This window comes from Triticum aestivum, chromosome 3D (genome assembly GCF_018294505.1).
Source record: "Triticum aestivum cultivar Chinese Spring chromosome 3D, IWGSC CS RefSeq v2.1, whole genome shotgun sequence".
NCBI lineage: Eukaryota > Viridiplantae > Streptophyta > Magnoliopsida > Poales > Poaceae > Triticum > Triticum aestivum.
In genome coordinates this window covers 609,598,333-609,622,162 of record NC_057802.1, presented here as the reverse complement: position 1 = coordinate 609,622,162, position 23,830 = coordinate 609,598,333, and the positions used below count along the sequence as shown (strand labels likewise).

Genomic DNA, 23,830 nt, shown 5'->3' with positions numbered 1-23,830 from the left:
CTAGGGCATATTTCCAACATCGTCGCCACCGCCGCCTCGTCCATCATCGGCTCCTTCATCATGGGTGCCTTCGCCGACCTCCCCATCGCGCTCGCCCTCGGCATGGGCACCAACGCCTACTTCACATACACTGTAGTCGGCTTTTATGGCTCCAGCACGCTCTCCTACTGCAAGGCACTCGCCGTGGTCTTCATCGAGGGCCTCGTGTTTATCCTCATCTCTGTCATTGGGCTGCGGTCCAAGCTCGCCCAATTGATCCTCAAACCCGTGTGGATCATGTCATCTGCGGGGATCAGGTTGTTTCTGGGGTTCATCAGGATGCAGAGCAACCTACGATTCTGGCTCGTCGGCATCAGCATGTCCACGCTGGTCACGCTCCGCGCATGCCCCACGTCGCGGCGCCTGTCCATGGCGCGGTGTTTACGTTCGCAACAACATGGTGGCGCTCATGCCCGGCGGCTCGGTCTTCGGCGACGTACTTTGCCTGTTCGGCTGGATGACCTCCCTAACCTTCTGACCATACTAAAATGGAATTGGAAGATTTTATTTTTTTAATTCCTAATTAGTAGTAGTAGCACGGAAAAAAACTGCAAGCTACTAGTATTTAGGATACAAATAGCACATGGTACTACAGACGCGCTACTACTATTTAGGTGGTGACACCCCAGGCTTCTACAAACATTTTAGATGTGGCATGATAGTAGTAGTGAGGGCCCCATGCTGTTACCAGGCAATTTACCCGCATCATTATTAGGCTTTTCCGTAATAGTGTGGTTATCCTCAGCATGACAGTTCTCTCTTCACGACGTGACAATTCTCTAGCGGTGTATGAGGAAGGGGGCGCTGGGGGTCTGAAATTTTGGTACACCACGTAGTCACTCCGTCCATCTACTTATGCCTTTCAGACACGATGGTTTCGTTAATGAAATTGGGGGGGTCCTTCTTTGGCTCAAAAATAAATAGATCATACATTCATCCACTTACACCTCTCCCAGGGATGCTCATTCCATCGAAGCCTAAGAAAAAGGAGGTTGAAATTTGATAGTAGGGAGCACACCCACGTGTAAGGTGATTGCACACTAGTACGTACAGTATGTACTGTGTAGATAGATGCATGGCCGTGGCCGGAAATAAACACGATAAATAAATTAACAATGCCGCGCGCGTGCACTGATTGAATTAAAGCGATGGATGGATTAGATAGATGCATGGCCGTGGCCGGAAATAAACACGATAAATAAATTAACAATGCCGCGCGCGTGCACTGATTGAATTGAAGCGATGGATGGATTAGACAGCAGCCTGTGGCCCGCCAGCGCCACGATCTCGCTGCAGCACGCCGGCGTGGGTGAGCAGCGCCCAGAGGTGCGTGATGAACTCACCTCCTGTCGCCAGAGCCTCCAGATGCGCCCGGGCGTTGTCGGAGGGCGCTAGGTACAGCATCATCTCCGCCCAGAACTCGGAGAGGATCCTCCAGCGTCGCGCCGGGTCTGGGATGTCCTCGTTCAGCCTTCTCGCAAGTCGAGCGCCCTCCACGACGATCGACACGTCGCCGGCGGCGGACCCGTCACTGATGTCCATGAGCTTCTCATACTTGCGCTTCATGGTCTTGGCCCCTTTGAGCAGCTTGCGCGCTTCTGTGATGGATTCCCCGAGTATCAATGTCGAAACGGAGCTGTGATCGGGCAAGAGATCCGGCTCGAAGGCGATGAGGTACGCGCAGTAGAGCGACAAGCTGGAGGCCACCGAGGAGTCCGTGTCAATGGTGCTTCCATCATGTCCGGGCAGCCGCCCGTCTTTTGCTTGCTCATCGAGGCTGTGCTTGCAGAGGGTTGTAGCAATGTGCCACACCAGAACGGTGTGGGTCGTCGTCGTTCTGTTGCTAGCCCTCTCCAATAGTTGCTCGACGCCATTGTTTCTCAGGGATCTGACCCCATTGGTGAGGCGGCCCTCGCTATCGATGAGAGAATCGACGACTGCTTGCTTCAGCTGCCTCGACACCTTGACAGGCTTGGCTCTGTGGCGACCCTTCTTAGGCTTGTCGACTAGGCAGCATGTCATGCAGTGCAGGCACTTGCTAGCACGACGCGTTCGGTCGAACGCGTCGATGAGAGAGTACTGGCCGAGCTTGTCCTCCCACGGGCGAAGCGCCTTCAACCTCAATAGAAGACCAATGAGCATCTGACAGAAGCCGTTCCTTTGCAACGCAGACGCAGGCATGGCGGCGTAGCTCCTTATCAACGCCACCTTGCACCACCCTGATGCCGCGTACAGGTACAGCTGGAATAGCTCCAAGAATGCCACCACCACCATTAAAACCATTGTGGTAGTGGTCCACAACCGAAACTTGTTCTTCTGAAAACGCTCGAAGAGCAGGTGAATGACCCAGAGGCAGAGGCCAATCATGGCGAAGGGCAAGTAGAAGGCGAAGTAGCGACCCTTGTGGTAGAGATAAGGGTACCTTGTGTAGTACAAGTCATGGACGAAAGCAAGCTCTTCTTCCACGACCCTGAACACCCGCTCGCACTGCTTCTGCTTGTCGCCGGCGAGCAGCCCGCTGAACACAAAATCGTGGGTCTTCTCGAGCTCCGCCTCGACTAGCTCGAAGCCAGCGAACCTTCGGTTGAGCATCTTGGACAAGGCCATGGAGAGGCACATGTCCTTGAGCAACCCGCCGCCGTCAGAACTCAGGAGGCTGCCCGTGCACGACCAGATCTGCTCCACGGTGGTCATCTTCACGCACTGCCTGTCGTAAGTTAACACGTACTCGGGTCGCTTCACGAGGAATTTCTGCTTGCGCTCGCCGGAGACCACGTACCGGTAGCCTTGCATGGTCACCGGGTCGGGCCTCTCATCGCATGCCCGTAGCACATCCTCCTGCATGTAGTCTGCGATCCGCTTCATGTTCTTGCAGAGCATGTAAGATTTGCGCGCCATCCTCATGGATGCGATCCGCGCGTACGACTTGAGCAGGATGATGAACAGCATGAACCAGAGCGCCACCTTCATGGTCACCGGGAAGTCCGACGTCCCCGGCAGCAAGCCGACGTACAGAACGATCCACACCCCCCACATTCCGTGGATGAGGTGCTTCACGATGTGGCTCTTCCAACTCTCGATGTCGTTGAGGCTGATGGCCGTCAGGCAGTCGGCGCTGCCGACGAGCAGGAGCAGGCACACCGCCCATATGGAAAACTCGTAGACGTAGTACCTGGAAGACTGCATCAGCCCGAGGGTGTAGCTGACCAGCGCGTAGGAGAGGGAGTAGGCCCCCACCACGACGCCGTGGAGGGCCTTGTTGCTCGACCTCCGGCGTAAGCAGCCGAGGACGTGCAGGACGAACAGCATGACGACGCCTACGACGACCAGAGCTCCGATACCAAATGGTACCAGCTTTGCTAACTTACTATTTGTCTCTGGAAAAGCACTGGGAGCGGGGGCGCAGTGGCATTGGTTCATGTCGGCAGCCATGGTTTCCTGCCCCAGCTCTCCTCTCGCTTGCGGCCAAGTAGGCGCTCAAACCTCACTCCTATATATCCTTGCATCAGGTACGGTGTGCCCCTTTTCTTTGGAAAAAGTTTCTTGCACTACTACTATATATATCTATATCTATATTTATACCTACTAATAAAAGAAATAGGTATTCTTGGTCCCCTCAAAAAGAGACGTTCCAATCGACTACGGACGAGGCGTCTATGGTGTTTTTGTAAATCTCAAGATGATATGACGGCTGAGTCTCTCGAAGGTGCTCATAGGGATAGTGTGTGCGTGGGTGCGTTCAAGGGTGAGTGTATCCACTACAAATATTTCCTACAAACTGTGGTAGTTACCACCACTTGCCTTTGGTATGTTGTATGTAGTATCTGTCAAAATCGAGAGTATGTATGTGTAGTATATAGTATATACCAATGATTAGGTTGTATATATACTAATTTTTAGGTAGTATATACCATGTTTTGAGTATGCTCTTTTTTACATACAAATATGTACGTATTTTGTAAATATTAAAAAAACTATAGGTTTATATGCAATTTTTTTATGTAACTTGCTTTAAAATGATAAAGTAGTATGTATAGTACCATATGGTAATATATGAGACATATGAGATAGCTATCACCGAGTGGTAGGATGGATTTTCCCCTTAACTGTGGTTGGGCGTCCTGGTCCTTTAGCAGCCTCGTTTCTTCGTGTATGAACCAGTGATCTGTGGTTGGGCTCTTCTCCTGGCGATCTTTGCTCAGTGGGTTGGTCATGCAGAGAAGCTCCCAAGGTGCTCTAGAATATTAACCGTTCCTTGCTCCAGGGTGAGTTGCTCCAATTTCCAATGGTCCGGCACCCTTCGATCCAGGGTGAGGGGCAGGGGTCCCCTTTGGAATTGGAGAGGGAAGGTTCAATGACGGTGGTCTCCTTTCGGAGTTGATGAGGGCGTGTTCATCTCCACTAGGCGGGTTTTCCTCTAGAAGTTCTCTCGCTGTCATACTTCGCTGTTTCTTTCGCGTCGAAGGGCTCCTTCAGCATTAAGCTAGTCTTACTGTAGTATCTTCTTGTGTTTTCTGTTGTGGTGCTTGTAGGCTGCTATTGTAGCACCTTGTATCTGCCGTTTTCAGTTTCTTTGTTTTTCTTTCTTGTTGTAAGCGTGATTGTAATTCCTGGCCGGTTGATGGCTTTATTAATTCAAAGCCTGGCTCTGCTTGAGCCTTCATTTTAAAAAAAATTCCCCTTAACTTGTTTCCTAATCAACTCACAATACTGATGTTTTTCAAATTAAATGACGGTACACGTGAAAAAAAAGTTTCATATCATCGTATATTCCTCGCCACTCTAGCGTGGCTGTCGACAACCAACTCGGTTTCCAGCCCACATACGAATTCCTCAAAAACTCACTCTGTGTTTCACCACACGTACGATACTTAGTAGAAGGAGTTTAATAAAGCGAACTCTTATGTAAACCGCGCACGCACGATCGCAGAAATCATGCCCACGTATCCACTGGATCACAAAGTAGAGAAACAGATCAATGCCAGGAGATCTACGGCGACGGCTCGACGAATCAAGCCAGCTCCGAGGTTGTGCTCTAGGGTTGGCTGGTGCTAGACTGGAAGGCACGAGCCGCTTGTGTTACTTCTGCGGATCGGTCGAGGAAGGATGATATTGGCCGTGTTGAGGGTGGCCGGCCCGAAGGGGTTGGAGGAGGTCTCCACGCCGAGTACTTTCCGGCGAGGTGACACGCGACGACGAAGCAACTTTATTCTTTTTTTTTGCGACTTGGTTCCTGCCCTAAGCTGGCTTGGCCCACCGTACACAGCAACGTAGCAAGCTAACCTTAAGCTAGTTAATTGATACGCTACGCGGCCGGAATAAGCACATACTCTCTCCGTCCGCGGCCGGAATAAGCACATACTCTCTCCGTCCGCGGATAAACTAAGTGTACGACGTCGAGTACACTTATTCACGGACGGAGGGAGTATAGCAAAATCTCGGCCGATCGATTGATCTACTAGCCGCACTAGTAGAAAACAGGGCTTAGGTCACAGGACAGTTTTCACATTAGCCCCGGTTCAGTCACGAAGCGGGACTAATGTGAGCATTGGTCCCGGTTCGGTTCGTGCGGCCAGGGACCTGCCGGGCCTCGTGGGGGCATTGGTCCCGGTTCGTCCGGACCCTTTGGTCCCGGTTGGTGGGACAAACCGGGACCAATGGGCCACGCTCCTGGCCCACCAGCCTTTAGCCCGGTTGCTACCACAAACCGGGACTAAAGGCCTGGTCCTAGTTGCGGCCAGTGTTTAGTCCCACCTCGCCAACCGAAGGGCGCTCACATCAGTTTATAAGGCCGTCCCTCTCTGCCTTGTTGAGCTTCTCTTAAAGTGCAAATAGATGCCCTTATACAGGGAATTTGACCTAAATTCACACTAAATTTCATAGAAATTTATTATGAATTTAGGTTGAATTTTCTCTATAAGCGCATCTATGTTCATTTTTTTATATTTATAAAATAAATAAACCTTAATAAAATTAATAAAACTAAATAAACCTTAATAAAATAAAATAAAATAAACTATAGTAACTACAATAAATAAACCTTAATAAATTAAGTAAAAATAGCAGCAGTAAAATAAATAAAAATAGCAGCAGTAAAATAAATAAAAATAAAATAATTAAAGTAAAATACATAAGTAATTAGAAATAAAATAAATAAGGTTTTTGTTGTAAGTAGAAACAAAACAAAACAAATAAAGCAAAAGATAAAAAAAAAGAGGAAAAAAATTATGCCACCTACTGGGCCACCACGGCCTGAATACGACTAGAAACCCATCCATGGGCCAGGATTCAGGCCCGCAGAAGTTCCAGTAGGCCCCACAGGCAAAGAGAACAGTTAGGCCCGAAAGCCTGCAGTTGAGAGGAGTTCGAGAGGGTGGGCGCAGCAGCGCTTATAAACCACTCTCGAGCTCTCTCAACTAGCGAGGTGGGACTAAACTTTTGACGCGGGGCAGCACAAGGCCTTTGGTCCCGGTTGGTGCCACCAACCGGGACTAAAGGGGGCATTGGTCCCGGTTCGTGGCACCAACCGGGACCAAAGGCCTTTAGTCCCGGTTGGTGCCACCAACCGGGACCAATGAGTTCCCTATATATACCCCATCGCCACAGCAGAGCACTCCAGAGTGCTATGTTTTTTCTTGCCGGCGTGGGGAGGGCATTTGGGTGCTCTAGCTCACCTCCTATGCACATGAGGTGTTCGATGAAATGTCTGAGCCACACTAGTTAATCTTTGTCCTCTCGAAACTCGACCTCCGAGCTCCATTTTCCCCGAGATTTGTCTAGGTTTAGCGGTCCGTCACGTCCCGTCCCCGTCTTCACCGCCGTCGATCGCCCTCGCCGATCTCGTCGCCAGCACCACCGTGGTGAGCCTCTTGTTCTTATCTTCTTTCTGAAAGGAAAAAATTCTTACTTTAGATAGTTACTTGTCTAATTTTGTTACTTTTACCACGATATATATAACTCCCTCCCAGATAACTTCGACATGATGGACGGTCGATATTTATACCCCCTCTCGACCGTGATAACTTATACCACGGGAGCACCCCCCGGCCCTCTCGCTCGACCAAAACTCTCGAGGACACCCAAACCCTAGAAAAAAACGATGTCGGTCTCCTACCCCCTCCCGCCGCGCCCCTACCCTTGAAGCGTTGCCTAGGCCACCCCAAACCCGGAATAAGCTAGGTCTACGATTGCACTAATATATCCACCTGCTGGCATGTTTGTGTAATAATTGCCATGTTGTAATATTTGCAGAAACAATGGAGCACGGACGAGATCAGCAAGCAGAAGAGGTGTTGGGGGACATAATCTTAGCCGGAGGTGATATCTTGTCGTATCTTAACGACCATGATGGTCTGGAAGAACAGGGTGAAGAAGCAGGCTATGGTGATCGAAGAGTGGAGGAGGAAAGACATGATTGTGATGGCTCCGGTGACCCAATGCTGGTGCAAGAAGGAGCCCATGATGACGGCTCCGGTGACCGAACAGAGTCCGGCCAGGTAAATATATTAGTTAAGCCTGTGCTGACTAGCTAATTGATGCATTCATTGTTTTGGTATGTACACATATTAATTAACACTCGTCTTTCTTCTTTTTTCTAGCCCTCCGGATCGAGCACAACTTCGGTAAAGAGACGAGGCCCGAAGAGAAAGTTGCGCTCGGATGAAAGGTTTGAGATCACAGCAATCGCAAACACAAATACCACACTAGTAAGAATTCACCAACATATAACATAACCTCACAAGTTCATCGACCTAATGAAACGGCTACAAGAGCACTAACAAACACAAGCACTAATGCCTTCCGCGCGTGTTCCTGGTGCCACGCCTGCAGGCAATCTTCTTCTTCCTGGGTGGACGAGGCTCCTCTTCCTGCACTTCCTCCTCCGCCTCCGCCTCCGCCTCATCATCCAAGCTAGCCATCCGCGAGGTCCCTACGACCACCTTTGGGTTGCCTTTGTTGTCAAAGTCGTTGGGCGTGTACCAGCATCTAGGCTGCCTAGGCTTGAACACATATGGGGACCGAAGTTGAGCGTCCGCCAAAGTCATGTCATCATCAAGCTCATGGCCCTATCACACAATCAAACAATATGGTGAAGACCGGCGTCGTAATCAAGTGAGAATCACATCTAAAGGATTAGTCATACCTCTTGGGTGACCACGCCATCATCATCCAGATAAGCATATGAGGAACTCACATCGTCCCCCTGATGGTGAGATGAGGGGTCTGATGGTGTACCAGACCTAGAGGCAGATGGTTCATCAACTTCAGGATCACGGCAACCGAGAACATTCGATAACCGCCTTAACTTCTTGGCCTGACGCTGTAACATGAACACGTGTGGAAGACATCAAACTCCGCAACATAGACTGGCTCTCATAGTGAATGCGATATGTACCTTGAGGAATGCTCGTAGTGAACCATCATCATTGCCTTTTCCAACCGGTGTGTTCTCGAGAATAGACTGGCTCTCATCAGCTGCTTTCTTGATCTCGGTGCGCTGCGGATGAGAAAGAATGAACACGTTAGCCATTCAAACATGTGTAGTACGGCCAACGGGAAAGTAAAGAAGGAACACTTTACCACATAGTTAATCACCGGAACAGCAGGGACTCCTTGCCCTACCCTGACATCTCTGTTGTACTTCCCCTTCGATAGATCCTCAAAGTTTACGGGTTCTTCAAGAATATCCTCATTATATGCTGGCGGGCATATCTCAACTCGAGTATTTTCAAGAAGCCATCGTATGTAGTTATCAAAAGCAAGTGGGTTAATTATGCTCACGAAGCTGGGCGCGTGCACTGCTACGAGCTTGCTCCACGCAAAGCTGGAAGCGGGTAACATACGAAGCATGATGCTTGTCCCAGTCCTTTATCTTCCGCTGCCTTCTCCTGTCCAACCTGCATGGTACAATACCAAACATTAGCAAAATCAAGAAGGACTGACGATGCTTAGTCAATACACTCTCTTACCTATGAAGTGCTTTGTCCGTATCCACCCATTCCGGCGGGTGAGGCTGGAACAGACCAATCTGACAAAACACGCCATGTGGCAAATGAAACTCAACAGCCCAGTTGCATATCAGTGGGCACCGCATAAGCCAGAGATCCCTATCCCGCAAGCACATCGGGTTGATGCTAAACTCCGGGGTGTACCCAAGTCTGTCATCGGCGCCATATGGCTGCCATTCCACCTATGAAATAGGGCAACAATGCAAAATTGGTGACTTTTTTTCTGGCAAACATGAGAAATGACTGAAGTAATGACCTCGTTACCTGCTCAGGCGTAATCATGTCCAACTCGGCAACGTACTTCTGGTACATGAGATTGACATCGTTCGTCATCTCGGAAACCACATCCCACTTGTAAGCCCAAGTGGGGCGCCGTAATTCGTCATGTTCATCTTCATACCAAGGATTAAACCTGACGCTCTTCGGGCGTCCAACAGGCAGACGCTCCCAGCTCCATACAGAAAGTAGAAGCATATTACCACCAATGCCTGCACTATCTGTGATCCTGCAACACGCATCGTCCAGCTGCATATGAAAGAAAAACAATGTTAACTTGACAGCAAGCTTGCATTGCTAATGAAGAAATGAGTTGATCACAAAACAGACCAACTACCTATCGATACAAGTAGGCAAGAGTCGCTGAACCCCAGCTCCATTTGCTATCGAAGACGGTCAACGCCTTCAGCCACATCCATGGAGCGTTCTTGCCAGTGGAGTCAGGAAACAAAGTCCTCGACACAACATACCACATGTAGACACGAGCATGTGTCTGGATCACATCATCAGTGGCATCCGGAGGGCACGTCGCAAAGTGAGTTTGAATCCACGTGAAAGCAGCTCCGTCTGCTTTCCTTTCCCTCTTCTTCTTCTCTTCTCCCTCCTCTACATCAGCCTCAGCCTCAGTAGGAGCCATACTGATAAGAGCAATCATCTGCTCGCGCCAGCCATCAGAATCGGTGCTCATACAGAGAGGCATCCCGTCGATAGCAAGACCGGTGATCAACGAGACATCCTCGAGCGTCACGGTAATATCCCCAGTCCGAAGATGGAAACTATGCGTCTCCGGCCTCCACCGATCAGCAAGAGCGGACACCAGTGGAGTGTTCAGATTCGGCGTGGACCGGCTGACCAACTGAATCCACGGGAGTAGTCCTGCCTGCTTGATGTACGGTGTGTACCGCTCATCGTAAGGCATGGCAGGACCAGAGACCCCGTGATACCGAATCTTCAAAGGTTCAAGCTTCTGCAAAAAACAAGTAATGACAAATCTTAGGGCATGTAAATTTCAACTTAAGGCAAATTTGCAAAATATTTAGATTACTCGTTATTACCATCTCCTTCTCGCGCATCATGTAGGCCCGGTGTTTCGTGTCGTAGACATCGTCGAGAAGCCAAACCATCCTTACAAATTTCAAACAATAAACATATATGAGTTCATCTCAAATATCGGTAAACACTCAACATTTCATATGTGTTCATCTAAACATCTCATATGTATTCATCTACAAGAATCTCAACATCTCCTTCTCACACAATGAATAAATGATTGTAAATTATCATATATATCTAGTATGTCATATGTGTTCAAGTAAATCAACATCTCATATTTCAAATAAACCAAACATTTCATATATATCTAAAAAACTCAACATCTCACATATAGCTACAAAACTCAACATCTCATAATTATCTACAAAACTAGGCATCTCATATATATATCTAAAAAATTTACAATCTAGGTTTCACTAACAAGAATCATATAGTGTGTGTGTGGGGGGGGGGATCAAAGGTTCCACCTAATCTTGGGCAAACAAAGATCCAAACCAAGCAAATCAAAGGTTCCACCTAATCTTGGGCAAATCCCTAAAATTGCAACGCATTTACGGAGGAAAAGAAAGGGAACGGAGGAGTTTACCTAGTAGGAGGGATTGGAGATCGAATCCGGGCCTCAAAACTTCAGATCTGAGAGGGGTGTGGGGGGGATCCGAAGGGGGCGCCGCCGCCGCCGCTCTCTGTAATCAGAGCAACTTCCTCAGAGAGGGGGAAGAACTGCTGAGAGGGGCTGGCCCTGGAGATAGGCGCTGCACTTTACACAGTGTGGCGCCTAAGCCTTAGGCGCTGCACTTTACACAGTGTGGCGCCTAAGCCTTAGGCGCTGCAGTGCTGTCTGTGGGGGCCGCAACTGGACCAGGGCTGCCACGCTGGCAAGAGGTGCGACGCCTAAGGCAGAGGCGCTGCATTGGTAGTGTGCGGCGCCTAGCTGTCGGGCGCCACACGAAAGGGTCAGCCGAGTGAAATTTTTTCGAAAGCAGGTCAGTTTATGATTTGATTTCGCCCTCAGGTCAAATATGTGATTTCTGGCACCTCAGCAAGTCCGTCCATTAAAAAGGGGCCAGTTAAGTTTGTTCCTGATAGGAAACCAAAGATGAGAGGGAACAAATGAGCACGCAAAGCAGTAGCTGGGGCATCAGGAGAACGCGGGGATCGTACCATTCAACCTGTTGTGATTGTCATCCTGCTCGTCAACAACGGCTAGCAGTCTTCAGCCCCCACTTAGTGGATGCAACCTAACTGATACTAGCTTCCAACCTAGCAAGGTGACAGTGACCGAATCCATCACCAACATTAGCTGAAGTTCCCTTAAGCTGCAACCAAGAGAATCACGTTGTTGCTGTGTTCTTCGGCACCCATGTATGTTTGGGCCGCTCGTGTTTTATTTTATTTGTAAGTGGCGTTGGGCTGGCACTTGTTGGCTGTAATACCTGGCCGGTTGATGGCTTTGTTAATTCAAAGCCGAGCTCATCCTTGAGCCTTCGTTCTAAAAAAAAACTTTAACCACTAGAGATTAATTTATGTACACATAAGCAAGCAAACTAGTAGCTCGTCCTTGTAGACAAGCTAACTGAGCTATGTAAGAGTAACTGAACTCCATCCCCAATTTTAGATGTTGTTTACTTAAAGCCACAACCATGAGCACGTAGTAAAGTGTCTGAACAACGGGATATAACCTACAGACACAGAATCAAGTAACAGAGTGACAGGTAATGAGCACATGTACATGGATTCCATAGGGTTCTTTTTTGGTGGACATGTGGATTCATTGGAACAAGTGAAGAGAACCCAATGTCTAGGAGAGATTGCTCAATCTCTTGGAAGCATATCCAACTGTTCAAAGGCCTCTGGTGCCTGTCCCAAGGTCATTGCTCACTCACCTACAGGTGATGTGAAAGGGCCAGTACATGGTGCTACCTACCGGTGCTGGTGGTGTTCCAGTGTGGAAAAAGGGCTACACAGCTAAAGTATGCAAGAATCTCGAGCACAAAGGTGATGTGTTATGTCATATCTTGAGTGCAAAAAAGACTTGGCACAAAGCTGATGGGGTATGTCAAATCAGTGAGTCCGTGTAGAAGCCACAGGTGCACGTCATCGGTACCAACGTTGTGCATTGCGGTGTGATTTTTTGTTTTTAACACAGTACACACAATAGCGCTTATATACGCGCTCATACACTCACCACAATGAACGTATATCCTACCCTTATGAACATATCCGAGAGACTGAGCTGGCATATCCTGTTGAGATTTTACGAAGTTACCGTGGGCCCTCCATAGTGGACGAAAACGTCTCCTCTCACTGAAAGCGCATCGCCGAAAATTCTGAAATAAATCCAGGATAAAAGCTAGCACCAGGACTTGAACCATGGTGGACTGGGATACTACTGTCCACCTAATCATACAACCACAGATTGGTTCACCGGAGTAATTCTGAACGCTGCGGATAAACTACACACACACCCTGGTCTCCACCACTGTCTAGACGTGCTCTAGACAAACCGAAATTTGAATGAAGGCGAATTCTATTTCAGTCGAATGGAAAATAGTCACTCGCATTTTCTATGTCACAACATGGCAACGCCGGAACACATGACAAGTTTCTGTATTATCGTAGCGTAGTATTTCTTTCTTCACAACATGGTACAACATGGCAGTTCTCTCTTCATAATATGACACTACTAGGAAAAAGGTTATAGGCAATCATTTACTAATGGTGTGTTATATTGATCGTGTGCTACTGCTACTTACGTAGCATTGCCCGCAGACCCGTGCTACTAGTAAATATTACTGGTAGTGCGTGACCCAAAAAAACACGGTACTATTAAATATCCCTAACCGTGCCCCGCGGACAGGCCGTAGTAGCGTGGGTTGTATCACATGTCATACTACTAAGAAAATAGTTGTAGCATGTGAGGTACAAACCGCACTACTACTATAGGTCCATGAAATCCACTGGTGGGCCCATCTTAGTAGTAGCGTGGGTTTGCTACCCGCGCTACCACTACCAAATTGGAAATCTAGCTGCCCGCCCACCAAACACAAAACCGAACCAAAAACCTAACCAACAACCACACTATTCTTCCTCCTCTTCCTGTCTGTCCTTCCCCCAAATCAGCTGTCGGAGGCTACCTCTTCTCCCCCAAATCTCCTTCCCGAATCCCCACCCATTCAAAGGATCCAACACACACACACACACACACACACACACACACACACACACACACACACACACACACTCCAGCAGCCAGATACCGCCATGACTAGCCCCATCATCTCGCGAACCGATGATGGTGGACAGGTCGCGACGACGAGGGTGGGCCGCCTCAACGCCGCGGTGGAGCGGTCCTAGGTGGGCCGAAACTTCCGCCTGGCAGCGCGCGCGAGGGGGGGGGGTGGCACCTTCACCACCGAGCTCCTCACCAGCACCACCACGCTCCTCGCAATGGCCTACATCCTCGCCGTCAACGCCTCCATCCTCTCCGACTCGGGTGCAACCTGCACCGAAGACGATTGCTAGTTCCCGTCGCCCGCCGACCCCGGCTGCGCCGCCTCCCTCTCCCGCATGCGTCGCGACCTCATCGTCTGTTGGGGAACGTAACAGAAATTCAAAATTTTCCTACGTGTCACCAAGATCAATCTATGGAGTCATCTAGCAACGAGAGAGATGAGTACATCTACATACCCTTGTAGATCGCGAGCGGAAGCGTTCAAGTGAACGGGGTTGATGGAGTCATACTCGTCGTGATCCAAATCACCGATGACCGAGCGCCGAACGGACGGCACCTCCGCGTTCAACACACGTACGGTTGGGGAAGACGTCTCCTCCTTCTTGATCCAGCAAGGGGGAAGGAGAGGTTGATGGAGATCCAGCAGCACGACGGCGTGGTGGTGGAAGTAGCGGGGATCTCGGCAGGGCTTCGCCAAGCACAGCGAGAGGGAGAGGTGTCACGGGAGGGAGAGGGAGGCGCCAGGGGCTGTGGTGTGGCTGCCCTCCTCCCCCCCTTTATATAGGCCCCCTGGGGGGCACCGGCCCTGGGAGATCCTATCTCCAAGGGGGGCGGCGGCCAAGGGGGTGGCTTGCCCCCCAAGCCAAGTGGGGCGCCCCCCCACCCCTAGGGTTTCCAACCCTAGGCGCAGGGGAGGTCCAAGGGGGGCGCACCAGCCCACCAGGGGCTGGTTCCCTTCCCCATTTCAGCCCATGGGGCCCTCCGAGATAGGTGGCCCCACCCGGTGGACCCCCGGGACCCTTCCGGTGGTCCCGGTACAATACCGGTGACCCCCGAAACTTTCCCGGTGGCCGAAACTGGACTTCCTATATATAATTCTTCACCTCCGGACCATTCCGGAACTCCTCGTGACGTCCGGGATCTCATCTGGGACTCCGAACAACTTTTGGATTTCCGCATACTAATATCTCTACAACCCTAGCGTCACCGAACCTTAAGTGTGTAGACCCTACGGGTTCGGGAGACATGCAGACATGACCGAGACGACTCTCCGGTCAATAACCAACAGCGGGATCTGGATACCCATGTTGGCTCCCACATGTTCCACGATGATCTCATCGGATGAACCACGATGTCGAGGATTCAATCAATCCCGTATACAATTCCCTTTGTCAATCGTTACGTTACTTGCCCGAGATTCGATCATCGGTATCCCAATACCTTGTTCAATCTCGTTACCGGCAAGTCACTTTACTCGTACCGTAATGCATGATCCCGTGACTAACTCCTTAGTCACATTGAGCTCATTATGATGATGCATTACCGAGTGGGCCCAGAGATACCTCTCCGTCATACGGAGTGACAAATCCCAGTCTCGATTCGTGCCAACCCAACAGACACTTTTGGAGATACCTGTAGTGCACCTTTATAGCCACCCAGTTACGTTGTGACGTTTGGTACACCCAAAGCATTCCTACGGTATCCGGGAGTTACACAATCTCATGGTATAAGGAAATGATACTTGACATTAGAAAAGCTCTAGCAAACGAACTACACGATCTTGTGCTATGCTTAGGATTGGGTCTTGTCCATCACATCATTCTCCTAATGATGTGATCCCTTTATCAATGGCATCCAATGTCCATGGTCAGGAAACCATAACCATCTATTGATCAACGAGCTAGTCAACTAGAGGCTTACTAGGGACATGTTGTGGACTATGTATTCACACATGTATTACGGTTTCCAGTTAATACAATTATAGCATGAACAATAGACAATCATCATGAACAAGGAAATATAATAATAACCATTTTATTATTGCCTCTAGGGCATATTTCCAACAGTCTCCCACTTGCAGTAGAGTCAATAATCTAGTTCACATCACCATGTGATTAACACTCAATGAGTTCTAGGGTTTGATCATGTCATGCTTACGAGAGAGGTTTTAGTCAATGAGTCTGCAACATTCAGATCCGTGTGTGCTTTACAAATCTCTATGTCATCTTGTAGATGCAGCTACCACGCGCTACTAGGAGCTGTTCCAAATAACTGCTCTACTATACGAATCCGGTTTACTACTCAGAGTCATCCGGATTAGTGTCAAAGTTTGCATTGACGTAACCCTTTACGATGAACTGTTTTACCACCTCCATAATCGAGAAAATTCCTTAGTCCACTAGATACTAAGGATAAGTTCGACCGCTGTCATGTGATCCATTCCCGGATCACTATTGTACCCCTTGACTAACTCATGGCAAGGCACACTTCAGGTGCGGTACACAGATAAACGTACTGTAGAGCCTACGTCTAAAGCATAGGGGACGACCTTCGTCCTTTCTCTCTCTTCTGCCGTGGTCAGGTCTTGAGTCTTACTCAATACTCACACCTTGTAACACAGCCAAGAACTCCTTCTTTGCCGATCTATTTTGAACTCCTTCAAAATCTTGTCACGGTATGTATTCATTTGAAAGTACTATTAAGCGTTTTTGATCTATCCTTATAGAGCTTGATGCTCAATGTTCAAGTAGCTTAATCCAGGTTTTCCATTGAAAAACACTTTTCAAATAACCCTTTATGCTTTCCAGAAATTCTACATCATTTCTGATCAACAATATGTTAACAACATATACTCATCAAAAAATTCTATAGTGCTCCCACTCACTTCTTTGGAAATAGAAGTTTCTCTTAAACTTTGTATAAACCCAAAATCTTTGATCACCTCATCAAAGCGTACATTCCAACTCCGAGATGCTTACTCCAGTCCTTAGAAGGATTGCTGGAGCTTTGCATACTTGTTAGCATATTTCATGATTGACAAAACCTTCTGGTTGTATCACATACAACCTTTCCTCAAGAAAATCGTCGAGGAAACAATGTTTTGACATCCTATCTGCAAGATTTCATAAATAATGCAGTAAATGCTAATATAATTCCAACAGACTCTTAGCATCGCTATGAGTGAGAAACCCTCGTCGTAGTCAACTCCTTGAACTTGTCGGAAAACATCTTAACGACAAGTCGAGCTTTCTTAATGGTGACATTTACCATCATTGTCCGTCTTCCTTTTAAAATCCATCTGCACCCACCAGCCTTACGACCATCAAGTAGTTCTTCCAAAGTCTACACTTTGTTTTTATACATGGATCCTCTCTCGGAATTTATGGCCTCGAGCCATTCGTCGGAATCCGGGCCCATCATCGCTTCTCCATAGCTCGTAGGTTCATTGTTGTATAGTAGCATGACTTCCAAGACAGGATTACGTACCACTCTGAAGTAGTACGCATCGTTGTCGTCCTACGAGGTTTGGTAGTGACTTGATCCGAAGTTTCATGATCACTATCATAAGCTTCCACTTCAATTGGTGTAGGTGCCACAGGAACAACTTCTTGTGCCCTGCTACACACTAGTTGATGTGACGGTTCAATAACCTCATCAAGTCTCCACCATCCTCCCACTCAATTCTTTCGAGAGAAACTTTTCCTCGAGAAAAGACCCGTTTCTAGAAACAATCACTTTTGCTTCCAGATCTGAAATAGGAGGTATACCCAACTGTTTCGGATATCCTATGAAGATGCATTTATCCGCTTTGGGTTCGAGCTTATCAGCCTGAAACTTTTTTTTTACATAAGCGTCGCAGCCCGAAACTTTTAAGAAACAACAGCTTAGGTTTCTCTAAACCATAGTTCATACGGTGTCGTCTCAACGGAATTGCGTGGTGCCCTATTTAAAGTGAATGCGGTTGTCTCTAATGCCTAGCCCATAAACGATAGCGGTAATTCGATAAGAGACATCATGGTATGCACCATATCCAATAGGGTGCAGTTATGATGTTCCGACACACCATCACACTATGGTGTTCCAGGCAGTATTAGTTGTGAAACAATTTCCACAATGTCTTAATTGTGTGCCAAACTCGTAACTCAGATATTCATCTCTATGATCATATCACAGACATTTTATCCTCTTGTCACGACGATCTTCAACTTCACTCTGAAATTACTTGACCCTTTCAATAATTCAGACTTGTATTTCATCAAGTAAATATTCTTAGCATCTACTCAAATCATCTGTGAAGCAAGAACATAACGATATCCACTGCATGCCTCAGCATTCATTGGACTGCACACATCAAAATGTATTACTTCCAACAAGTTGCTTTCTTGTTCCATCTTACTGAAAACAAGGCCTTTCAGTCATCTTGCCCATGTGGTATGATTTGCATGTCTCAAGTGATTCAAAATCAAGTGAGTCCAAACGATCCATCTGTATGGACTTTCTTCATGCATATATACTAATAGACATGGTTCGCATGTCTCAATCTTTTCAAAAACGAGTGAGTTCAAAGATCCAGCAACATGGAGCTTCTTCATGCGTTTTATACCAATATGACTCAAGTGGCAGTGCCACAAGTATGTGGTACTATCATTATTATCTTATATCTTTTGGCATGAACATGTGTATCACTACGATCGAGATTCAATAAACCATTCATTTTAGGTGCAAGACCATTGAAGGTATTATTCAAATAGACAGAGTAACCATTATTCTCCTTAAATGAATAACCGTATTGCGATAAACATAATCCAATCATCTCTATGGTCAACGCAAACACCAAATAACAATTATTTAGGTTTAACACCAATCTCGATGGTAGAGGGAGCATGCGATGCTTGATCACATCAACCTTGGAAACACTTCCAACACATATCGTCATCTCACCTTTAGCTAGTCTCCATTTATTCCGTAGCCTTTTATTTCGAGTTACCAACACTTAGCAACCGAACCGGTATCTAATAGCCGGTGCTACTAGGAGTACTAGTAAAGTACACATTAATATAATGTATATCCAATATACTTCTGTCGACCTTGCCTACCTTCTCATCTACCAAGTATCTAGGGTAATTCTGCTTCAGTGACCGTTCCCCTCATTACAGAAGCACTTAGTTTCGGGTTTGGGTTCAACCTAGGGTTTCTTCACTAGAGCAGCAACTGATTTGCCGTTTCATGAAGTATCCCTTCTTTCCCTTGCCCTTCTTGAAACTAGTGGTTTTACTAACCATCAACAATTGATGTTCCTACTTGATTTCTACTTTCGCGGTGTCAAACATCACGAGTTGCTCAAGGATCATCATGTCTATCCCTGATATGTTATAGTTCATCACGAAGCTCTAATAGCTTGATGTCAGTGACTATGGAGAACCATCACTATCTCATCTGGAAGACAATCTGAGCATATGCTCAACGATTGAGCTTTTCTCCCTTAGTTTGCAGGCTTAAGAAACTTGTTAGAGGTCTCATACCTCTTGACGTGGGCACTAGTCTGAAATCCCAATTTCAGTTTTCGGAACATCTCATATGTTCTGCGACGTTTCAAAAACGTCTTTGGTGCCACAATTCTAAACCGTTAGCATTACGCACTGAACTATCATGTAGTCATCAAAACGTGTATCTCAGATGTTTCGCAACATCTACAGACGACGCTGAGGTTCAGCACACCGAGCGGTGCATTAAGGACATAAGCCTTCTGTGCAGCAATGAGGACAATCCTCAGTTTACGGACCCAGTCCGCATAATTGCTACTATCAACTTTCAACTAAATTTTCTCTAGGAACATATCTTAAACAGTAGAACTAAAGCGTAAGCTATGACATAATTTGCAAAGACCTTTTGACTATGTTCATGATAATTAAGTTCATCTGATTATTTAATGAACTCCCACTCAGATAGACATCCCTCTAGTCATCTAAGTGATACATGATCCGAGTCAAACTAGGCCGTGTCCGATCATCACGTGAGACGGACTAGTCATCATCGGTGAACATCTCCATGTTGATCGCATCTACTATACGACTCATGTTCGACCTTTCGATCTCTTGTGTTCCGAGGCCATGTCTGTACATGCTAGGCTCGTCAAGTCAACCCAAGTGTTTCGCATGTGTTCCGAGGCCATGTCTGTACATGCTAGGCTCGTCAACACCCGTTGTATGCGAACGTTAGAATCTATCACACCCGATCATCACGTGGTGCTTCGAAACAACGAACCTTCGCAATGGTGCACAGTTAGGGGGAACACGTCTCTTGAAATTTTAGTGAGGGATCATCTTATTTATGCTACCGTCGTTCTAAGCAAATAATATGTAAAAATGAAAAACATCACATGCAAATCATAAAGTGACATGATATGGCCAATATCATCTTGCGCCTTTGATCTCCATCTTCGAGGCGCGGCATGATCACCTTCGTCACCGGCATGACACCATGATCTCCATCATCATGATCTCCATCATCGTGTCTTCATGAAGTTGTCACGCCAACGATTACTTCTACTTCTATGGCTAACGCGTTTAGCAATAAAGTAAAGTAATTTACATGGCGTTATTCAATGACACGCAGGTCATACAAAAAATAAAGACAACTCCTATGGCTCCTGCCGGTTGTCATACTCATTGACATGCAAGTCGTGATTCCTATTACAAGAACATGATCAATCTCATACATCACATATATCATTCATCACATCCTTTTGGCCATATCACATCACATAGCATACCCTGCAAAAACAAGTTAGACGTCCTCTAATTGTTGTTGCATGTTTTACGTGGCTGCTATGGGTTTCTAGCAAGAACGTTTCTTACCTACGCAAAAGCCACAACGGTGATATGCCAATTTCTATTTACCATTCATAAGGACCCTTTTCATCGAATCCGATCCAACTAAAGTGGGAGAGACAGACACCCGCTAGCCACCTTATGCATCAAGTGCATGTCAGCCGGTGGAACCTGTCTCACGTAAGAGTACGTGTAAGGTCGGTCCGGGCCGCTTCATCCCACAATGCCGCCGAATCAAGATAAGACTAGTAACGGTAAGCAAATTGAACAAATCATCGCCCACAACTACTTTGTGTTCTACTCGTGCATAGAATCTACGCATAGACCTGGCTCTGATACCACTGTTGGGGAACGTAGCAGAAATTCAAAATTTTCCTACGTGTCACCAAGATCAATCTATGGAGTCATCTAGCAACGAGAGAGATGAGTGCATCTACATACCCTTGTAGATCGCGAGCGGAAGCGTTCAAGTGAACGGGGGTGATGGAGTCGTACTCGTCGTGATCCAAATCACCGATGACCGAGCGCCGAACGGACGGCACCTCCGCGTTCAACACACGTACGGTTGGGGAAGACGTCTCCTCCTTCTTGATCCAGCAAGGGGGAAGGAGAGGTTGATGGAGATCCAGCAGCACGACGGCGTGGTGGTGGAAGTAGCGGGGATCTCGGCAGGGCTTCGCCAAGCACAGCGAGAGGGAGAGGTGTCACGGGAGGGAGAGGGAGGCGCCAGGGGCTGTGGTGTGGCTGCCTACCTCCCCCCTTTATATAGGCCCCCTAGGGGGGCGCCGGCCCTGGGAGATCCCATCTCCAAGGGGGGGGGGGGCAGCGGCCAAGGGGGTGGCTTGCCCCCCAAGCCAAGTGGGGCGCCCCCCCACCCCTAGGGTTTCCAACCCTAGGCGCAGGGGAGGCCCAAGGGGGGCGCACCAGCCCACCAGGGGCTGATTCCCTTCCCCACTTCAGCCCATGGGGCCCTCCGGGATAGGTGGCCCCACCTGGTGGACCCCCGGGACCCTTCCGGTGGTCCCGGTACAATACCGGTGACCCCCGAAACTTTCCCGGTGGCCGAAACTGGACTTCCTATGTATAATTCTTCACCTCCGGACCATTCCGGAACTCCTCGTGACGTCCGGGATCTCATCTGGGACTCCGAACAACTTTCAGATTTCCGCATACTAATATCTCTACAACCCTAGCGTCACCGAACCTTAAGTGTGTAGACCCTACGGGTTCGGGAGACATACAGACATGACCGAGACGACTCTCCGGTCAATACAACAGCGGGATCTGGATACCCATGTTGGCTCCCACATGTTCCACGATGATCTCATCGGATGAACCACGATGTCGAGGATTCAATCAATCCCGTATACAATTCCCTTTGTCAATCGGTACGTTACTTGCCCGAGATTCGATCGTCGGTATCCCAATACCTTGTTCAACCTCGTTACCGGCAAGTCACTTTACTCGTACCGTAATGCATGATCCCGTGACTAACTCCTTAGTCACATTGAGCTCATTATGATGATGCATTACCGAGTGGGCCCAGAGATACCTCTCCGTCATACGGAGTGACAAATCCCAGTCTCGATTCGTGCCAACCCAACAGACACTTTTGGAGATACCTGTAGTGCACCTTTATAGCCACCCAGTTACGTTGTGACGTTTGGTACACCCAAAGCATTCCTACGGTATCCGGGAGTTGCACAATCTCATGGTCTAAGGAAATGATACTTGACATTAGAAAAGCTCTAGCAAACGAACTACACGATCTTGTGCTATGCTTAGGATTGGGTCTTGTCCATCACATCATTCTCCTAATAATGTGATCCCGTTATCAATGACATCCAATGTCCATGGTCAGGAAACCATAACCATCTATTGATCAACGAGCTAGTCAACTACAGGTTTACTAGGGACATGTTGTGGTCTATGTATTCACACATGTATTACGGTTTCCAGTTAATACAATTATAGCATGAACAATAGACAATTATCATGAACAAGGAAATATAATAATAACCATTTTATTATTGCCTCTAGGGCATATTTCCAACATCGTCGCCACCGCCGCCTCGTCCATCATCGGCTCCTTCATCATGGGTGCCTTCGCCGACCTCCCCATCGCGCTCGCCCTCGGCATGGGCACCAACGCCTACTTCACATACACTGTAGTCGGCTTTTATGGCTCCAGCACGCTCTCCTACTGCAAGGCACTCGCCGTGGTCTTCATCGAGGGCCTCGTGTTTATCCTCATCTCTGTCATTGGGCTGCGGTCCAAGCTCGCCCAATTGATCCTCAAACCCGTGTGGATCATGTCATCTGCGGGGATCAGGTTGTTTCTGGGGTTCATCAGGATGCAGAGCAACCTACGATTCTGGCTCGTCGGCATCAGCATGTACGACTTGAGCAGGATGATGAACAGCATGAACCAGAGCGCCACCTTCATGGTCACCGGGAAGTCCGACGTCCCCGGCAGCAAGCCGACGTACAGAACGATCCACACCCCCCACATTCCGTGGATGAGGTGCTTCACGATGTGGCTCTTCCAACTCTCGATGTCGTTGAGGCTGCTGGCCGTCAGGCAGTCGGCGCTGCCGACGAGCAGGAGCAGGCACACCGCCCATATGGAAAACTCGTAGACGTAGTACGTGGAAGACTGCATCAGCCCGAGGGTGTAGCTGACCAGCGCGTAGGAGAGGGAGTAGGCCCCCACCACGACGCCGTGGAGGGCCTTGTTGCTCGACCTCCGGCGTAAGCAGCCGAGGACGTGCAGGACGAACAGCATGACGACGCCTACGACGACCAGAGCTCCGATACCAAATGGTACCAGCTTGGCTAAGTTACTATTTGTCTCTGGCAAAGCACTGGGAGCGGGGGCGCAGTGGCATTGGTTCATGTCGGCAGCCATGGTTTCCTGCCCCTGCTCTCCTCTCGCTTGCGGCCAAGTAGGCGCTCAAACCTCACTCCTATATATCCTTGCATCAGGTACGGTGTGCCCCTTTTCTTTGGAAAAAGTTTCTTGCACTACTACTATATATATCTATATCTATATTTATACCTACTAATAAAAGAAATAGGTATTCTTGGTCCCCTCAAAAAGAGACGTTCCAATCGACTACGGACGAGGCGTCTATGGTGTTTTTGTAAATCTCAAGATGATATGACGGCTGAGTCTCTCGAAGGTGCTCATAGGGGTAGTGTGTGCGTGGGTGCGTTCAAGGGTGAGTGTATCCACTACAAATATTTCCTACAAACTGTGGTAGTTACCACCACTTGCCTTTGGTATGTTGTATGTAGTATCTGTCAAAATCGAGAGTATGTATGTGTAGTATATAGTATATACCAATGATTAGGTTGTATATATACTAATTTTTAGGTAGTATATACCATGT

At 48.1% G+C, this 23,830-nt stretch overlaps 1 protein-coding gene across 1 annotated transcript; it reads right to left on the bottom strand.

The window, feature by feature from the left end:
* Positions 1 to 1,174: 1,174 nt before the first annotated feature.
* On the bottom strand, positions 1,175 to 23,393 carry LOC123080945 (uncharacterized). The gene is made up of 2 exons (XM_044503896.1): positions 22,834 to 23,393; positions 1,175 to 2,958 (listed from the first exon to the last, which is right to left on the bottom strand). The coding sequence occupies exons 1-2, from the start codon at positions 23,344 to 23,346 to the stop codon at positions 1,291 to 1,293; spliced, it is 2,181 nt and encodes a 726-aa protein (XP_044359831.1). The 5' UTR covers positions 23,347 to 23,393; the 3' UTR covers positions 1,175 to 1,290.
* Positions 23,394 to 23,830: the final 437 nt, after the last annotated feature.